The 19,700-nt window shown below is 42.1% G+C and overlaps 1 protein-coding gene across 4 annotated transcripts in view; it reads left to right on the top strand.

The window, feature by feature from the left end:
• Nucleotides 1-876: 876 nt before the first annotated feature.
• The window catches only part of LOC115108290 (DNA-directed RNA polymerase, mitochondrial-like), a 93,770-nt gene continuing 74,946 nt past the window's right edge, over nucleotides 877-19,700 (top strand). For 2 of the 4 annotated variants that reach the window (XR_010460923.1, XM_029632445.2), the window contains exons 1-4: nucleotides 877-1,076; nucleotides 1,571-1,669; nucleotides 1,809-2,683; nucleotides 2,828-2,961. Coding sequence is in view for 3 of the 4 variants with exons in the window: in XM_029632445.2 (XP_029488305.1) it covers nucleotides 944-1,076; nucleotides 1,571-1,669; nucleotides 1,809-2,683; nucleotides 2,828-2,961 (1,241 nt within the window). In the remaining variant the exon portion in view is untranslated. The remainder of the gene's footprint in view (nucleotides 1,077-1,570; nucleotides 1,670-1,808; nucleotides 2,684-2,827; nucleotides 2,962-19,700) is intronic. The other 2 variants (XM_029632443.2, XM_029632442.2) reach the window with 1 other exon arrangement.

Below are 19,700 nucleotides of genomic sequence, written 5' to 3'. Positions count from 1 at the left end.
GGGGCTGTATGCATCGCACCAGTAGGGTTAACCGAACCAATTTACAAGCAGAACTAATATGATTATTTTTAAACATGGTGTTATATTGTAATTACACATTGACAACGTGGATTGGCAGTTCAAATGTGTTTCAAAAGTTCATCAGCGGTATTTGGAAGCCTTCCAAAAGGTTGTGATGTGGCAATTTTTCATTCCAACCAACACATAATTGTACTGCAAGACCACTTATGTGTTACACCTAGTTTGACCTTAGTTCTACTTATTTTATGGTGAGGCTGCCACCTATAGGTGATATAGGTCATACACAGGTTTGAAACTCATTCTCCTTTATTTTTTTCAGTAGAGGTCATCATTTCTATAATTTTATGTATTTTATTTAACCTTTATTTAACCAGGTAGGCTAGTTGAGAACAAGTTCTCATTTGCAACTGCGACCTGGCCAAGATAAAGCATAGCAATTAGACACATACAACAACACAGAGTTACACATGGAATAAACAAAACATACAGTCAAAAATACAGTAGAACAAAAGAAAACAAAAAGTCTATATACAGTGAGTGCAAATGAGGTAAGTTAAGGAAATAATTAGGCCATGGTGGCGAAGTAATTACAACATGAAATTGATCAGATATTCCTGAATAATACAATAAAACTTAATTTTCAACAAACATAAAAGTTATTATTCACTGAGACTAAAGGCAAAACAAAATCAACTTTGCGCATACATTTCACAAATTGCATATTTATGATTCCTTGTTTAATTGGAAATATTTTACACTCCATTGCAGAAAAAAACGTGTACCTTCTTTCAAAACAAACACTGCTCGATTTATCGGTGCTCTTCTATCCGTGCCTGTACTCAGATCCATTGTGTTCGATTAGCTGGTGTAATTCAAAATGGCAGCCTAGTGTGGGGAAAAGTAATGCGGTTATTATGTCAACATGTCACTTTTGAGACTCTGTGCCTTTCCAAAGTGTCTGAGTGGTCGCATACTGTTGGAAATAAGTGTTCGTCGCGTGCCATATGTTGACCATTGCCTTACAATCCGGAATAACATTGAAAGGCACATTTCAGGTATGTTTTGTCCCTTGCTATCTAGCTAACGTTACTTACTGTATGTCAAGCCAAGGGGACGGGTGCACGAGAGTTCCAGCACAGCACTGTCTAGTTATAATATCCTTGCAATATTTGGTATCCCTCGATAACTATCTATTAGTATTATAATATATAAATTGATTTACCAGCTGTAGTTGACCAGCTATTACATACCCATGCTCAATTCTCATCCTGTCGATATTTTAAAACCACGTTTGTAAACGCAGAGATAAATGACTGTATTTCCAGTTTATGTAACTATATTAGGATCTCCATATTATAAACTTGCAGGTCGTTGCCTGTCAAAAACGTCAATGCAATATTTGCTCAATTTTATTTCTAAACCTCAACACGAATTGGCATCTGATCTGCGAATGTCCCAGGATTGTTTTTGAAAAACACAACTAAAGTCACAGTGCATTCAGTGTGTCAGTTTTTGTCAAAGAAAAGCTCACAACACCTACTACTTGCAGAGCCACCATGGACATCACAACGAAGACATTTCTCAGCTCTGATCCCAAAGAAAGAAGATGGGAAAAAACGAGTATGGGAACAATCTCAGCTGCTGGATGGTGCGTAGGCCTACTTGCTTTACTAGGTTTGGAAATGGTCAATGGTTTTACATTTTGCATGCTATTCTTAGCATGCATAAGATACCTCATTCTTATGTTGATTATTTCAATATTTTCTCTCTTCCCTTCCTCTTTGCAGTGCTCGAAGCCAGGATCCAGCAACTCCAATCTGACGTCATTGTAGATGTCCAACAAGAAAAGGTGCAATTTGTTAAAGCTTCCAAGTCAGGGATAGGGGCTTCTTCAGGGAACAGTCCCAAGAATGTGTTTGGGGAGAGGACTGAGGTGCCCAAGGCGGGACAGACTGTTAGTAAGGGAGGGGGACAGGCTGTTAAAGGAGAGAGCAAAGATGCATCAGCCTCCAAATCCCGCTGGATGGAGAAACTGAGCCAGGAGAAGAAGACTAAAACAAAGAAACTGAAGCAGAAGCTAGGCCTAGAGGATAAACCTGTGAAAAGCAGCAAAGGCAAACTGATGCTACCAGGTACCTCACATAAAACCATATCGACAAAAGCAGGAATAAAGACTGCATCAACTGTTAAAAAGAGTAAAAGTCTGAAAAACCAAGAGCACACCATGGCAGCTTCAAAGCACGAGCACAGTATGGCAGCTGCACCGGTTGCTGCTGCTAATGTGCCTATTAGAAAAGCCAAAGGGAAGGGTAAAGCCTCGAAGGAGCCGGCTCCTGAGTTGTCGGAGGCCAGGAACAGGGCCGAGGAGATGGAGAGGAAGGCTGAGGCCAAGGCCCGGGAGCTGGCAGAGGTGGAGGAGCTGGAGAGGAAGCTGAACCAGTGGGCTGTGTCGGCCAGACCTGAGCTTGTGCAGGATAACAGCGAGGCCAGGGTGTACGGCGACGTCCAGCGCAGTGTGCGCTGCTACCTGGAAGCCTGTGTGTTCTGTGGGGACATCGACAGAGCTCACCGCTTTCTGCTCAGCCACCACCGTATGGTCAGCCGACGCAACCTGCTCAACATAGGACTCTACAACATCATGATGAGGGTCTGGGCCAAGAAGGTAAGTGCAGCTCAGTATTTTATTTCTATGGCATGTAGAGCTGCAACTCTGTGGTATTTTACAGACTTGTGTAGAAATGATGCAGGGCCTCCCCATGTGGAATATAAGATTATCCTGAGTGTGTCTCTCCTTGTTGTATTCCAGGGCTCTTTAAACCAGATTGGCCGTATGTTCATTCTGATAGAAGAAGCTGGTCTGAAGCCTAACCTTGGCTCTTACTGTGCTGCTCTGGAGTGTATGGGTCGAAACCCTGACTGTTCGCCACATGTCATCAACAGGTAGGCTAACCCACAGACATTTACAGGCCTTAACTCATTAGTGTAACTCTGAGTCTCTTGATCTTAGTTAAAGATAATAGTATTTGCTATACATTATATATATATAAAACATGCCTAGACCTTCAAGACTCTGTTGGAAAGTGGGATTATAATGTGTAAGATAATTATTTGTGGTCTTGTATGATTATTTCTAGGTGGCCAGTGCATGCGTTGCCTGAGTTTGCCACTAGATGATGTCAGACTCTCCTATTAGCTTTGCGGTTCATGTTTCTCTTTATTCTAGCATCTTCTGTTATACAGTGTTAACAACAAAAATGTATGCATGCATTAATTTAATTCACTTTGGTTAAAAACGTATGCCAAATGCATTTATTATTATTATTATTATTATTATTATTATTATGTCTAGACATACTGGGATTCACAAAAGCCTGATGAAATATTCTGAAAATTAGACATTGAGCAGCTAGTTAAATATGAGATCTGATATTTCTGCCCATTTTGTTACCCCACGCCTTTACCATGGTCTTTTATTTTAAAGAAAGCTGCTATAATAGTTCCTGTAATATGTTGTTGAGTGGGGCATTGTGGCTTATTGTGGAGTGCTGAGCATGTGGACCAGCTGTGTGTGGAGAGGTGCCATCGAAGCGTCTCTCCTGGAACTGAGGTGGCAGGTCAAGGAGAAGTGTTGTAGTTCAGCCTCCATGATCCATCATTTCCTGCTCTCCTCCATCACTATAGGGCCTATTGTGGTCTCCACATCAACCCATTAGAGGAAACTGTTTTCAAGTGGACTGGTTACTATGTGTAACATCCTGTGCTATGTTATTTTATCAATTATCAATTTATCCTTCTGATATACACTATATATACAAAAGTATGTGGACACTTCTTAGTCAATTTGTCTATTTCAACGACACCCGTTGCTGACTGGTGTATAAAATTGAGCACGCAGCCATTCAATCTCCATAGACAAACATTGGCAATAGAATGGCATTACTGAAGAGCTCAGTGACTTTCAACGTGGCACCATCATAGGATGCCACCTTCACAACAAGTCAGTTTGTAAAATTTCTGCCCTCCTAGAGCTGCCCCAGTCAACTGTAAGCTGTTATTGTGAAGTAGAAACGTCTAGGAGCAACAAATTCTCACCTGAAAAGTGGTAGGCCACACAAGTTCACAGAACGGGACCTCCGAGTGCTGAAACACGTAGTGTGTAAAAATGGTCTGTCCTCGGTTGCAACACTCACTACCGAGTTCCAAACTGCCTCTGGAAGCAACGTCAGCACAAGACCTGTTTCGTCGGGAGCTTCATGAAATGGGTTTCCATGGCATAGCAGCCGCACACAAGCCTAAGATCACCATGCGCAATGCCAAGCGTCGGCTGGAGTGGTGTAAAGCTCGCCGCCATTGGAAACACGTTCTGGAGAAGTGGAAACACGTTCTCTGGAGTGATGAGTCACGCCTCACCATCTGACAGTCTGACGGACAAATCTGGGTTTGGCGGATGCCAGGGGAGTGCTACCTGCCCGAATGCATAGTGCCAACTGTAAAGTTTGGTGGATGAGGAATAATTGTCTGAGGCTGTTACATGTTTCCGGCTAGGCTCCTTAGTTCCAGTGAAGGGAAATCTTAATGCTACAGCATACAATAGCATTCTAGATGATTCTGTGCTTCCAACTTTGTGGCATCAGTTTGGGGACAGCCCTTTCCTATTTCAGCAGGACAGTGCCCCCGTGCACAAAGCAAGGTCCATACAGAAATAGCTTTGTCGAGATCGGTATAGAAGAACTTGCCTGGCCTGCACAGAGCCCTGACCTCAACCCCATCAAACACCTTTGGGATTAATTGCAACGCCGACTGCGAGCCAGGCCTAATCCCCCAACATCAGTGCCCGACCTCACTAAAGCTCTTGTGGCTGAAAAGAAGCAAGTCCCCACAGCAATGTTCTAACATCTAGTTGTAAACCTTCCCAGAAGAGTGGAGGCTGTTATAGCACCAAAGGGGGACCAACTCCATTTTAATGCCCATGATTTTGGAATGAGATGTTCAATGAGCAGGTGTTCACATACTTTTGACCATATAGTGTATTTTTAATATGCTTCTTCTATATTGTGTTTTCAATTGTTTCGACTCTTGGCCAACTGAACGGAAGCTCGGGAAGTTGTGAATACTGTAGCAGAGTACCTACAGAGAAAATAATTGATGCGTATCAGGTGTCAATAAGGGATACAGTATTTGTCTCGTCCAGATGTATCACAACTATAGTGGCCAAATAACTTCTTATAATTAAGCACATTAATCTGATTTACAAGGGGGGGTAGAGCCTAACTGGCATACATAAGCAGCACGTGAGTTTCAAGTTTGGGGAAGATCATTTTCACCATAAAAATGCACCTTTATAATAAAAGCATTACATGCATAATTGCATTTGCGGTCACTTTTGATAATGGTGTTTTCGCGCTAATGGAACATTCGCGCACCCCAGAACTGTCCCAGACTATGTTTGGAATATTTATTTCTTGCACAGAATAGAATAGGTCGACTTTTGTACTACGGGGATAGTAGATTGACATAGACTAGTGCTTTTGCTGTTCGTTCGGCCTACTCATCTTGTTGGCTGATGAAAAGTAATGTGGACAGTTCTTCCAATATCGTTAATATGCATCTCGGAATTGGATAAGGACGTGCGCAGTTGCGTCCCCCATGTGACTCTTCACTTGTAGCCTGTGCGAAATACCCCGTCACGTGATAAGTGACAGGTGATTCAGAGCGCTCAGCACTCGGAGAGAAAGTTCACTGGTCATAAAAGGCATAGAATTTTTGGGGGTTCATTACGGCCACACAAAGGGGATACTGCCGTGAAATTCTAGCCATTATCAAGTGCTTGTCAAATTGTGAATGAGTGACTGATGTAATGTGTACAGTCTTCACAAAAACAACGAAGCAGCTTATGCCTTTCAAGCAACTTTTTTTCAAATCATTAGTCGCATCATGCAGCCTTACAATGTATTAAACATCAAAACATATAGCCCAACATATGTAGAAATAAAGTTCCATTAATAACTCTAAGTTAAGAATATAGGAATACCTATTTCTTTGTTAACCACTCAACACAGATTAGCCGTGTGTGTACACTCCCTCAAATCGTTTGGAGAAAATGTCCTTTCTATTTTATTCAGCTTTGTTCAATTGTATTCTTCATACTATAAAATAATACCACTGAATTCTAAGCAAATCTTGTCTGCTAAATGAACTAGTGTAGCCCACAGCCACTGATCAGTACCTAATACAAGGACAACTCAGAATATTATATTCTTCTGAAATAGACTACATTTTCTTTATACCATGCTTCGTTAGACCGGTCTAAAATAAATAATGGATTTATTACGAAGGTGTAGGCTATATTACATGGACTATTTAAAATGTAGATGTTCCAAAGGTCTGCATCAGTGACTTGTAGGCTGTGTGTGGAAGCCAGGAGATGCTAAATGTGTTTATGTTAATTAACGGTCAATTACTGTGAGACCGACAGTTATTTGCTTGATAATCACCAGCTGACGAAGTTTCGTCACCACCGCAGCATTAGCCTGGGGGAGAAATCACCATTGAGTGTTATTAATTGAGTTTAGGCCAGTGGTGGTGTCAGTGACTGTATGCTTCCTCCAGACATAGATTGATTGCATGGCATGACATTAAGCATGGAGGCACACAAAACGCATCGGCACACTGTTCACCTCTAGCTCTCCCAGTACTAGATCTGTCATAATGAGTGTCTCTGATGTAGGCTAGGCCAATCTGCTGGCTGACTATATAGAGACAGGAGCCGGATGGATTTCAGTCATGCCAAATGGATTGTGATTGATACTGTATGCTTTTGGTTTCTTAACAACTTGCTGTCAGTAATTTGATTTTGCTTATTGGACAAGGAACTTAACACAGATTTTTTCACCAAGCTTCCAAACAATTTGTCGTTGTCAATTTGCTGACTAGAACGTTTGGCTAATTGATTCAATGTTTTTATTTTTCTCTCTGCACAAACTGGCTGGTATGAAGGTGTTAATATTCATAATAACACAGGTTTTTCTATCAGATTTTCTTTCTAGTTGTGTTGGACTGCAGAACTTGTCTCCAGCTCTCCATCCCTACTACTGTTCCCCCTGAGGATGTCACCCTATGCAGTGTGGCCCAATGACAAAGCAGGTTGCGGTGCAGTAGGGGTGGAGAGGGGCAGCTGGTTGGTCCATCGATCGCTGTAAGGTGATACCAATGACATTGTTGTTCTGCGGTGGTGCTCTCTTGCTAACTCTTCAGCCCAGCCAGTACATATTTTTCGCACACTCTGTTCTTCTTCCCCTGTTCGTCTCCAGTTCCCCCTCTCTCTTCCTGTCTCTGGCCGTACTGTATCTCCTGTTCAGATATGGTTGCCATTGTCCGCAGTGGCGCTGTGCCTAGCGACTAGCATCCTTTTAAAGCACATGTCATTCCTACAGAACTAAATCTTCAGCTTGCTCAATCCAGCTTGCTTCCTCTGAATGGTGGTTTTTTTCACTGGTTGCCCTTTTCTTGTGGCAACGGGTCACAAATCTTGCTGCTGTGATGGCACACTGTGGTATTTCACCTAAAAGATAGGAGAGTTGATCAAAATTGCATTTGTTTTTGAATTATTTGTGGGTCTGTATAATCTGAGGGAAATATGTGTCTCTAATATGGGCATACATTTGGCAGGAGGTGAGGAAGTGTATGTCAGTTTCCACCTAATTTTGTGGGCAGTGTGCACATAACCTGTACGGCGGCCTCTCAATAGCAAGGCTATACTCACTCAGTGTACATAGTCAAAGCTTTCCTTAATTTGGGGTCTGTCACAGTGGTCAGGTATTCTGCCATTGTATACTCTCTGTGTATGTTTTTTGGTTAATTCTTTCCATTGTGTCACGTAATTATATTTGTACCTCTCTTTGTTGTCATGGGCCAGCTTGCTGAGGGGACTGTTCTTCAGGTTCATTGCTCTGTATCAGAGTTTCCTAAAACAATAATTGCCCACCTCACGGTTCAGCTGTCAGAGATTTGAGCACTAAATGCATCAGGGCATTGCATACATAGGCCAATCGGCTTAGTCGTCCACTGTGACATTTAATATACAAAAATATATACAGTACCAGTCAAAACTTTGGACACACCTACTCATTCCAGTTTTTCTTAATTTTACTAGTTTCTAAATTGTAGAATAATAGTGAAGACGTCAAAACTATGAAATAAACACATATAGAATCATGTTTAACCTAAAGTGTTAAACAAATCCGAATATATTTCTATTTGAGATTCTTCAAAGTAGCCACCCTTTGCCTTGATGACAGCTTTGCACACTCTTGGCATTCTCTCAACCAGCTTCATGAGGTAGTCAACCTGGAATGCGTTTCAATGAACTTCTTATGGCGGCAAATTCAAATAAAATTATATAAAAATCACTTTCATTAAATCACACATGTAAGATACTAAATTAAAGCTACACTCGTTGTGAATCCAGCCAACATGTCAGATTTTAAAAAGGCTTTTCGGCGAAAGCATAAGAAGCTATTATCTGATGATAGCACAACAGTAAACAAAGAGGGTAGCATACTTCAACCCTGCATGCGCTACACAAAACGCAGAAATAAAACATGCCTTAGCTTTTTATTATTTCTTATTTTACCTTTATTTAACCAGGCAAGTCAGTTAAGAACAAATTCTTATTTTCAATGACGGCCTAGGAACAGTGGGTTAACTGCCTGTTCAGAGGCAGAACGACAGATTTGTACCTTGTCAGCTCGAGGGTTTGAACTTGGAACCTTCCGGTTACTAGTCCAACGCTCTAACCACTAGGCTACCCTGCCGAGCTTCTTTTGTTGGCACTCCAATATGTCCCATAAACATCACAATTGGTCCTTTTGTTCGATTAATTCCGTCCATATATATCCAAAATGTCCATTTTTATTTGGCGCGTTTGATCCAGAAAAAAACAGCTTCCAAATTGCGCAACAGCACTTCAAAAGTTGCCTGTAAACTTTGCCAAAACATTTCAAACTACTTTTGTAATACAACTTTAGGTATTTTTAAACGTTAATAATAGATTAAATTGAAGACTGGTCTATCTGTGTCCAATACAGAAAGACAACAAACCAAACTACTTTTCAAGTCTTGCGCAACTCTCAACAGTGTTACGCAGTTCCTAGATGGCCATACTTCTTCATTGCACAATGGAATAACATCAACCAAATTCCAAAGACTGGTGACATCCAGTGGAAGCGGTAGGAACTGAAAACAAGTTCCTAAGAAATAACGTTTCCAATGTGAACTCAATGAACAGACAGAGACTTTAAAAAAGCGGTTAGTCCTCGGGGTTGTGCCTGTTACATAAGTTCTGTTATACTCACAGACATGATTCAAACAGTTTTAGAAACGTCATAGTGTTTTCTATCCAAGTCTTCTAATAATATGCATATCTTATATTCTTGGCATGAGTAGCAGGAAGTTGAAATTGGGCAAGCTATTTATCCAAAAGTGAAAATGCTGCCCCCTATACCTTTTAACAGTGTGCCTTGTTAAAAGTTCATTTGTGGAATTTATTTTCTTAATACATTTGAGACAATCAGCTGTGTTGTGACAAGTTAGGGCTATCTTCTGTATACCCTCCTATTTGGTAAAAGACCAAGTCCATATTATGACAAGATCAGCTCAAATAAGCAAAGAGAAACCACAGCATCATTACTTTAAGAGATGAACGTCAGTCAGTCTGGAAAATTTCACATCTCAACACCAAGTGTTCAGAGAGACTGAGTGAATCAGGCCTTTATGGTCGAATTTCTGCAAAGAAACCACCCCTAAAGGACACCAAAAAGAAGAGAAACATGCGCAATGGACATTAGACTGGTGGATATCTGTCCTTTTGGTTTGATGAGTCCAAATTTTAGATTTTTGGTTCCAACCACCGTGTATTTGTGAGATGCAGAGTAGGGGAACAGATGATCTCTCTATATGTGGTTCCCACAGTGAAGCATGGAGGAGGATGTGTGATGATGTGCGGGTGCTTTGCTGGTGACACTATGATAGACAGCCTCTCCGTGACAATTTGGCCCGCTACAATTGTATTTATCGGCTTGTATTTATCGACAATTACAGACTAACGAAAATCCTGCTCTGTATGTGATTGCTTTGTTATGGAATGTTTGGGAATCACTTCCTTTTAGATAGTTGTAGAATTTAACGACTTTTCTCTGGATTTTTTAAATTTGCGGGTATCGTCCTAATTCTGCTCTACATGCATTATCTGGTGTTTTACATTCTACATGGAGGATGGTTTTGCTGAATTCTGCATGCAGTCTCAATTTGGTGTTTGTTCCATTTTGTGAATTCTTCGTTGTGAGTGGACCCCAGACATCACAACCACAAAAGGCATTTGGTTCTATAACAGATTCAAGTACTTTTAGCCAGTTTCTAATTGGGATGTTGAATGCCTTGTATCTCAAATCATTTACAGCTTTGTGGAAGTTACCTGTGGGGCTGATGTTTAGGTCGAGATATGCATAGTTTTTTTTTGTCTGCGCTAGTGCAATGGTGTCTAGATGGAATTTGTATTTGTGGTCCTGGCAACTGGACCATCTTTGGACACCATTATTTTTGTCTTATTGAGATTCACCGTCACGGTCTGACAGAATCTGTGCAGAAGCACCAGAACATCAGCAAACGGTAGACTGCATCCCTGTCTCACATCCCGACCCTGTTGAAAGAAATGTGTGTTTTTTTTGCCAAATTTTAATCGCACACTTGTTGTTTGTGTACATGGATTTTATAATGTCATATATTTTTCCCCCCAACACCACTTTCAATCAATTTGTATAGCAAACTCTCAAGCCAAATTCAGTCAAATGCTTTTTTTGAAATCAATAAAGTATAAGAAGACTTTGCCTTTGTTGTGGTTTGTTTCGTGGGGGGGGGTTGTTGTTCTGTGCTGTCTGGATTGTGTGTGTAGACTAGCTTGCTGAGCTCTACCATCTTTCTCCATCTTTCTCTCCAGGGGGGGTTACTATTGCCTTGCGGCTGCTTGTGTGCAGGGCAGTTAGATGAGTTGTGATCAGACTCAGGATGGGGGACTCATCACCAAAAGAGAGTCCCTTGTTGTGCTCTGATCCCCTTAAAGTCCTGCTGAAACTGCACCATCACTGTTCCAGACTTGCACATGTTGACAGAGGTTGTTTCAGTTTCATGGTCCTCAATGTCTACTGTTCTGAGTTTCCACCCTGGGCCAATACCCTTTCTCATGACAGAGGGGTAGTGTGCTCTTATAGCACAGTGCCATGCAAGGAGATTAAGCCATGGAGCAGTGGGATGAAAAGGTCTCTGCATTTGGGTGGGGGAGGCTGTGATGCTCTGCTGCCATTGTTGGGTTCACATGATTTCACACCTCAGTGCTAATTGAAGTTTCAGCTGGGACATCTATCCTATCCTAGGAAGCGCGGTAGCTTAGTAGCCTTATTAACTTAACATACGCCTTTATATAACACAATTACCTTGAGATTATTATTTTACTTTTTGCCTTCAGAGGTAGCTTCAGTGTGAACATTACTCACTCAGTTTCGGGTTGGATGGTATTTCCAGATTTCTTCTGTGTTTCTTCTGCAGGTTTTGATTTGACACAAGTTTTTTTCTGGATAGTCTTTGGTAGTAATAATCCTTCAAGGTAATTTTGTCCAAAATAATGGTTTTTAAGATTTGGAATTTTGATGTAGAGGGTATAATCCCTTTATAAATCATTGTGGGAAAAATCCAGGTTTGTCTAAGTTTTTCCAACTTGAATCATGTGCAGAAGAGTTCAGGGAGCCCATCAGGTCATGACCCCCCCCCCCCTCCTTCCTGCATCATTGTCTGACCAGTTTACAGAGGAGTACAGAGTCCAAGGATGTGTCCTATAAGGAGCATTGGTGGCAATTCTGATGGCTGAATGGTAAAGAACATCTTGCCACTCGAGACCACCCTTGCCTGCCGATCTATAAATGATGTCTCCGTAATCTAGCATTGGTAGGATCGTCATCTGAATTAGGGTTAGTTTGGCAGCTGGGGTGAAAGAGGAGTGATTACGATAGAGGAAACCAAATATAGATTTAACTTTAGCCTGCAGCTTTGATATGTGCTGAGAGAAGGACTGTGCACCGTCTAGCCATACTCCCAAGTACTTGTATGAGGTGACTACCTCAAACTCTAAACCCTCAGAAATAGTAATCAAACCTGTGGGGAGAGGGGCATTCTTCTTACCAAACCACATAACTTTGTTCTGAACACCTCCAAAACAAAAGTTAAAGTGTAGAGAGAGCATGTTGGACACTAAGAAAGCTTTGTTCTAGAGCATTTAACACAAAATCTGAGGGGCCAGCTGTATCATCTGCATATAAATGGATGAAAGAACTTCCTATTGCCTGAGCTATGTTGTTGATGTAAATTGAGAAGAGTGTGGGGCCTAGGATTGAGCCTTGGGGTACTCCCTTGGTGACAGGCAGTGGCTGAGACAGCAGATTTTCTCACTTTATACACCGCATTCTTTGAGAGAGGTAGTTAGCAAACCAGCCCAAAGACCCCTCAGAGACACCTATATTCCTTAGCTGGCCCACAAGAATGGAATGTTCTTCCGTATCCAAAGCTTTGGCCAAGTCAATAAAATAGCAGCACAATATTGCTTAGAATCAAGGTCAATGGTGACATCATTGAGGACCTTTTAAGGTTGCAGTGACACATCCATAACCTGAGCGAAAACCAGATTGCATATCCGAGAGAATACTGTAGACCTCAAGAAAGCCAGTCAGTTGACTATTGACAAGTTTTTCCAACACTTTTGATAAACAGGGCAAAGTAGAAATAGGCCTATGACAGTTAGGATCAGCTTGATCTCCCCCTTTAAATAAAGGACAAACTGGCTGCTTTCCAAGCAATAGGAACCTCCCCAGAAAGGAGAGACAGGCTTGGCGATGATGGGAGCAGCAACCTTAAAGAAGAAAGGGTCTAAACCATCTGACCCAGATGTTTTTTGGGGTCAAGTTTAAGGAGTTCCTTTAGTACCTCGGACTCCGGGAGAAACTTTGTAGCGGTGCAGGGAAAAGATAGGGAGAAGCATCAGGGAAATTAGAAGCGGTGGGAGATAAGGAAATGTTGGATGGGCAAGGAGGCATGGCTGAGTCAAATAGGAATCCTGACTTAATGAAGTGGTGATTAAAGAGCTCAGCCATGTGCTTCTTGTCAGTAACAACCACATCATCAACATTAAGGGACATGGGCAGCTGTAAGGAGGAGGGTTTATTCTCCACGTCTTTAACCGTTTTTCCAGAACTTCTTGGAGTTAGATCCAGAGAGAGAGAACTGCTCCTTAAAGTAACTAACTTTGGCCTTCCGGATAGCCTGAGTGCACTTTTTTCTCATTTGCCTGAACGAAAGCCAGTCAACCTGAGTATGCGTGTGCCGAGCCTTTCACCAAATGCAATTCTTGAGGTGGAGTAACTCTGCAAGATCAGGGTCGAACCAGGGGCTGAACCTGTTTTTTAATTCTCATTTTCTTTACGGTGTGTTTTTTAACAATACCACTTAAAATATCAAAAAAGAAGGTTCAAGCGTCTTTGACAGAGGGGCTCAAACTGATTCTATACCATTTTACAGAGGCCAGTTCATGAAGGAAGGCTTGCTCATTAAAGTTTTTTACCAAGCGTCTATGACAAATCAGGACAGGTTGTTTCACTGAGCAGCCATTACGAACACAGGCTCTAAAACGGTGATCACTAAGGTCATTACAGAAAACACCAGACTGATACCTATCAGGATTATTTGTGAGGATAACATCGAGGAGAGTAGCCTTTTCTGGGTGTTTGGAGTCATACCTTGTGGGATTGGTAATTTAGGGAGTCCCATTGCTTTAGGACTTGGTCAGGTGGTTTAAGCATGTCCCAGTTTAGGTCACCAAGCAGGACAAATTCAGACTTAGTGTAAGGGGCCAGGAGAGTGTTTAGGGCAGGTAGGGTACAGGCCGGTGATGATGGAGGACGATAGCACCCAGCAACAGTAAACAAAGAGGTATTTGAAAGTTTAATGCTTAAAACCAGCAAATCAAATTGTATGGGGACAGACTTGGTGGAGACAACCGAGCACTGAAGGTGATCCTTGGTAAAGATTGCCGCTCCCCCACCTTTGGAAGATCCGTCTTGCCGAAAAAGGTTATAACCAGAAAGGTTAACAGTATTAAACCGTACAGGGAATTTAAAAGCCAATCCAATGTGTCATTCCCATCCAAGTATTTTAAACGATACCCAACACATGCAAAGAAGTCGGAGTGACATAGAGGCAGGTATCCTAGCGTTAAGCGTGTTAACTGAAAGGTCGCTGGTTCGAATCCCTGAGCCGACTAGGTGAAAAATAGTCTGTACCCTTGAGTCAGGCACTTAACCCTAATTGCTCCTGAAAGTCACTCTGGATAAGAACATCTGCTAAGTGACTAAAATGTAATAAAAAGGGAGGATTACATTTGATTCTGTGAATGCCTAGAGAATTGAACTGGAGTGGTAGCAGTGTGGCAGCTGCTAATTGTGTTAGCCTGACCAGGGGCTGCTGGGTGTTTAAGCAGGATTTCCTGTAGAAGGTAATTAAGGTCATGTTATTTAATCACAGTCTTGCAGAAAGGTGTAGAGGGCAAAGGAAGGCTCTCATCAGAGGCTGATGACAAATCTTACACCCTTCCATCCCTTTGTCACAGTGTTCTGTTTTACTCCACTAGAGGGCAGTGGTAACACGTAAGCCCAGCAGGGCACTCTGTCTCTGGGTTACATCAAGGTGTTACACATCAAATTCCACAACCTAGGCTGACTCTTCCTCTTCCTACAGTGCTCTGAAGTAGTCACATATAGCAACAGTTTAAATCAGAAATGTAGGTTGACTTAGCCAAATAATACACTTCAGTTTTGTCTCTTGTTTTGTTCACAAAATCGGTTATCCAAGGGTCTGCTTTAAATTAATCAGGCTTTAGTTTCCTTCCTCCCTTTTAAGCTTCAGTTGTTGCTCCATACACTACCATCTGTTTCCCACTGGCTGTTTGCACATTGCTGTCTCCTGAATTGAGCAGTTCATTTATGGCAGGTGTGGAGTCTCTGGATGATATCATTTGAATAAACATGACACTGACTTTCTCTGTGACCATCTGTCTGTGGACTGCCTGATATTTCCAATGCGTCTGAAAGAACCAAGTGTCAATGCAAATATTCTGATTGTTATGCTGCCATTGTCAATCAGCTTTAATAAAGCCATGCATAATGATATCAGAGGTGCTTTCAATTTGATTAAGTCACCATTGGGCCATTGAACTACACTGAGTGTACAAAACATTAAGAACACCTGCTCTTTCCAAGTTCATAGACTGACCAGGTGAACGCTATGGCCCCTTATTGATGTTACTTTTTAAATCCACTTAAATCAGTGTAGATGAAAGGGAGGAGACCGGTCAAATAAGGAGTTTTAAGCCTTGAGACAATTGAGACATAGATTGTGTATGTGTGCCATTCAGAGGGTGAATGGGCAAGACAAAATATTTACGTGCCTTTGAACAGGGTATGTTAGTAGGTTCCAGGCTTCGGAAATCGAGTTTGTGTCAATAACTGCAAAGCTACTGTGTTTTTCACGCTCAACATGTGTGTGTATATAAATGCGGAAGACACATTTCAGTTGAATGCATTGTTGTACAATAAAATTTGAATCAATCACATTTATTTATAAAGCCCTTTTTACATCAGCCAATGTCAAGTGCTATACAAAAACCTGGCCTAAAACCCCAAACATCAAGCAATGCAGATGTAGAAGCACGGTGGCTGGGAAAAACTCCCTAGAAAGGTAGGAACTTAGGAAGAAACCTAGAGAGGAACCAGGCTCTGAGGGGTGGCCAGTCTTCTTCTGGCTGTGCCTGGTGGAGATTTCTAACAGTACATGGCCAAGATGTTCAAACGTTCATAGATGACCAGCAGGGTCAAATAATAATGGTTGTGGAGGGTGCAACAGGTCAGCACCTCCGGAGTAAATGTCAGTTGGCTTTTCATAGCTGGAGACAGCAGCTGCGGTAGACAGAGAGAGAGTTGAAAACAGCAGGTCCAGGAAAGGTAGACCGTCCGGTGAACAGATCAGGGTTCCAAAGCCGCAGGCAGAACAGTTGAAACTAGATCAGCAGCACTACCAGGTTGACTGGGGACAGGCAGGAGTCATCAGGCCACGTAGCCCTGAGGCATGGTCCTAGGGATCAGGTCCGGGGAGAGTGGGAGAGAATACTAAAATTCACACAGTACACCGGATAAGACAGGGGAAATTCTCCAGATATTACTGACTGATCCTAGCCCCCTGACGCATAAATACTGGAGGCAGGAGGGGTCGGGAGACACTGTGGCCCCATCTGACGATACCCCCGGACAGGGCCAACCAGGCAGGATAAAACCCCACCCAATTTGCCAAAGAACAGCCCCCTCACCACTAGAGGGATATCTTCAAATGACCAACTTACTACTCTGAGACAAGGCTGAGTATAGCCCACGAAGATCTCCCCCATGGCACGAACATGAGGGGGGCGCCAACCCGGACAGAAAGATCACGTCAGTGACTCAACCCACTCAAGTGACGCACCCCTCCTAGGGACAGCATGGAAGAGCACCAGTAAGCCAGTGACTCAGCCCTGTAATAGGGTTAGAGGCAGAGAATCCCAGTGGCGAGAGGGGAACCGGCCAGGCAGACACAGCAATGGTGGTTCGTAGCTTCAGTGCCTTTCCTTTCACCTTGCCTTTCACCATTTGTTCCATAAAGATGATTTTTATATCCAAAATACCTCCATTTGGTTGGTGCGTTATGTTCAGAAATCCACAGGGTGGTCACGACGGGGCAGACGAAAATTCCAAATAGTATCCGCAATAGCTTCTTCAATAGGAGAGAGAGAGAGAAAATGTCTGCTCCACTCTGTTGGCGCATGCTAAACGCTGCTGGCAGCCATCCACTGACGCGATGTAATCTTTCTCGCTAATTTTTCAGAATAAAAGCCTGAAACTATGTCTAAAGACAGTTCACACCATGTAGAAGCCATAGGAAAATGAATCTGGTTGATATCCATTTAAATGGAGGGAAGGCATGCAATGGAACAGAGTTTTCAGGAAAAACAGCACTTCCTGGTTGGATTTTCCTCAGGTTTTTGCCTGCAATATCAGTTATGTAATACTCACAGACAATATTGACAGTTTTGGGAACTTTAGAGTGTTTTCTATCCTAATCTGACAATTATATGCATATTCTAGATTCTGGGCCTGAGAAATAGGTAGTTTCATTTGGGTACGTTTTTCATCCAAACATGAAAATACTGCCCCCTACACTCAAGTTAAAGGTCGAGACCAAGTCTGCGTCTCACATGGATAGGCAGACCATTCCATAAAAATTGAGCTTTATAGGAGAAAGCCCTGCTTCCAGCTGTTTGCTTAGAACTTCTATGGACAATAAGGAGGCCTGCGTTTTGTGACCGTAGCGTACGTGTAGGTATGTACGGCAGGAATAAATCGGAAAGATGAGTAAGAGCAAGCCCATGTAATGCTTTGTTGGTTAGCAGTAAAAGCTTGAAATCAGCCCTAGCCTTAAAAGGAAGCTAGTGTAAAGAGGCTAGCACTGGAGTAATATAATCACATTTTTTGGTTCTAGTCAAGATTCTAGCAGCTGTGTTTCGCACGAACTGAAGTTTATTTTGTGCTTTATCCGGGTAGCCAGAAAGTAGAGCATTGCAGTTTTCTAATCTAGAAGTGACAAAAGCATGGATTCATTTTTCTGCATCCATTTTTGGAAAGTTTCAGATTTTTGCAATGTTACGTAGCTGTCCTTGAAACAGTCTTGATATATTTGTTAAAAGAGAGATCCGGGTCCAGAGTAACACTGAGGTCCTTCAGTTTTATTTGATACGACTGTACAACCATCAAGATGACATGTCCGATCCAACAGAAGATCCCTTTGTTTCTTATGACCTAGAACTAGCATTTCTGTTTTGTCCGAGTTTAAAAGTAAAACATTTTCCGCCATCCACTTCCTTATGTCTGAAACACAGGCTTCCAGGGGCAAATTTGGGGCTTCGCCATGTTTCATTGAAATGTACAGCTGTGTATCATCTGCATAGCAGTGAAAGTTAACATTATGTTTCCGAATGACATCACCAAGAGGTAAAATATATAGTGAAAACAAGTGGTCCTAAAACGGAACCTTGAGGAACACCGGACAAACAATCCACAGAGGAACTGATATCTTTCCGACAGATAAGATCTAAACCAGGCCAGAACTTGTCCGTGTAGACCAATTTGGGTTTCCAATCTCTCCAAAATAATGTGGTGATTGATTGTATCAAAAGCATCACCAAGGTTTAGGAGCACGAGGACAGATGCAGAGCCTTGGTCTGACACCATTAAAAGGTAATTTACCACGTTCACGAGTGCAGCCTCAGTGCTATCATGGGGTCTAAAACCAGACTGAAGCGTTTCGTATACATTGTTTGTCTTCAGGAAGGCAGTGAGTTGCTGCGCAACAGCTTTTTCTAATTATTTTTAGAGGAATGGGAAATTCGATATAGGCCGATTTCTTTAGTTTTTAAAATATTTTTTGGGTTAAGGTTTTGCTTTTTCAAGAGGCTTTATTACTGCCGCTTTTAGTGAGTTTGGTACATATCCGGTGGATAAGGAGGCGTTTATTATATTCAACATAGGAGGGCCAAGCACAGGAAGCAGCTCTTTCAGTACTTTAGTTGGAATAGGGTCCAGTATGCAGCTTGAGGGTTTAGAGGCCATGACTATTTTCATCAATGTGTCAAGAGATCTACTATTAAAAAACCTGTGTCTTCCTTGGTCCTGGCAGTGTTTTGCAGACTCAGGACAACTGAGCTTTGGAGAAATATGCACATTTAAAAAGGAGTCCTCTCTTGGGGAATGCTGCTTTTTAGTTAGCTTTGCGACAGTATCAATTTTTGAGGGGATTGTTCTTATTCGTCTCAATTAAATTGGAAAAATAGGATGATCAAGCAGCAGTGGGGGCTCTTCGATACTGCATGGTACTGTCTTTCCAACGGTACTGACTTCCAGTTTGGTGTAGCGCCATTTCCGGTCCAACTTTTTGGAAGCTTGTTTCAGGGCTCGGATATTCTCTGTTTACCAGGGAGCTAGTTTCTTATGACAAATGTGTTTTGTTTTTAGGGGTGCGACTGCATCTAGGGTATTACGCAAGGTTAAATTTAGTTCCTCAGGTGGTTAACTGATTTTTATGCTCTGACGTCCTTGGGTAGGTGGAGGGAGTCTGTAAGGGAATCTTTGGGGTGCACGGGAATTTATAGCACGGCTTTTGATAATCCTTGGTTGGGGTCTGAGCAGATTATTTGTTGCGATTGCAAGCGTAATAAAATGGTGGCCCGATAGTCCAGGATTATGAGGAAAAACATTAAGATCCACAATATTTATTCCACGGGACAAAACTAGGTCCAGAGTAGGACTGTGGCAGTGAGTATGTCCGGAGACATGTTGGGCAAAACCTACTGAATCGATGATGGCTCTGAAAGCTTTTTGGAGTGGGTCTGTGGACTTTTCCTTGTGAATATTAAAGTCACAAAAAATGTGAATCTTATTTGCCATGACTACAGGGTCCGATAGGAATTCAGGGAACCGCGTAAATTGATATTTGGTATCGTA

This window comes from Oncorhynchus nerka, linkage group LG24, assembly GCF_034236695.1.
Source record: "Oncorhynchus nerka isolate Pitt River linkage group LG24, Oner_Uvic_2.0, whole genome shotgun sequence".
In the NCBI taxonomy this organism is placed as follows: domain Eukaryota; kingdom Metazoa; phylum Chordata; class Actinopteri; order Salmoniformes; family Salmonidae; genus Oncorhynchus; species Oncorhynchus nerka.
This window is presented reverse-complemented; position numbering and strand designations above follow the sequence as displayed.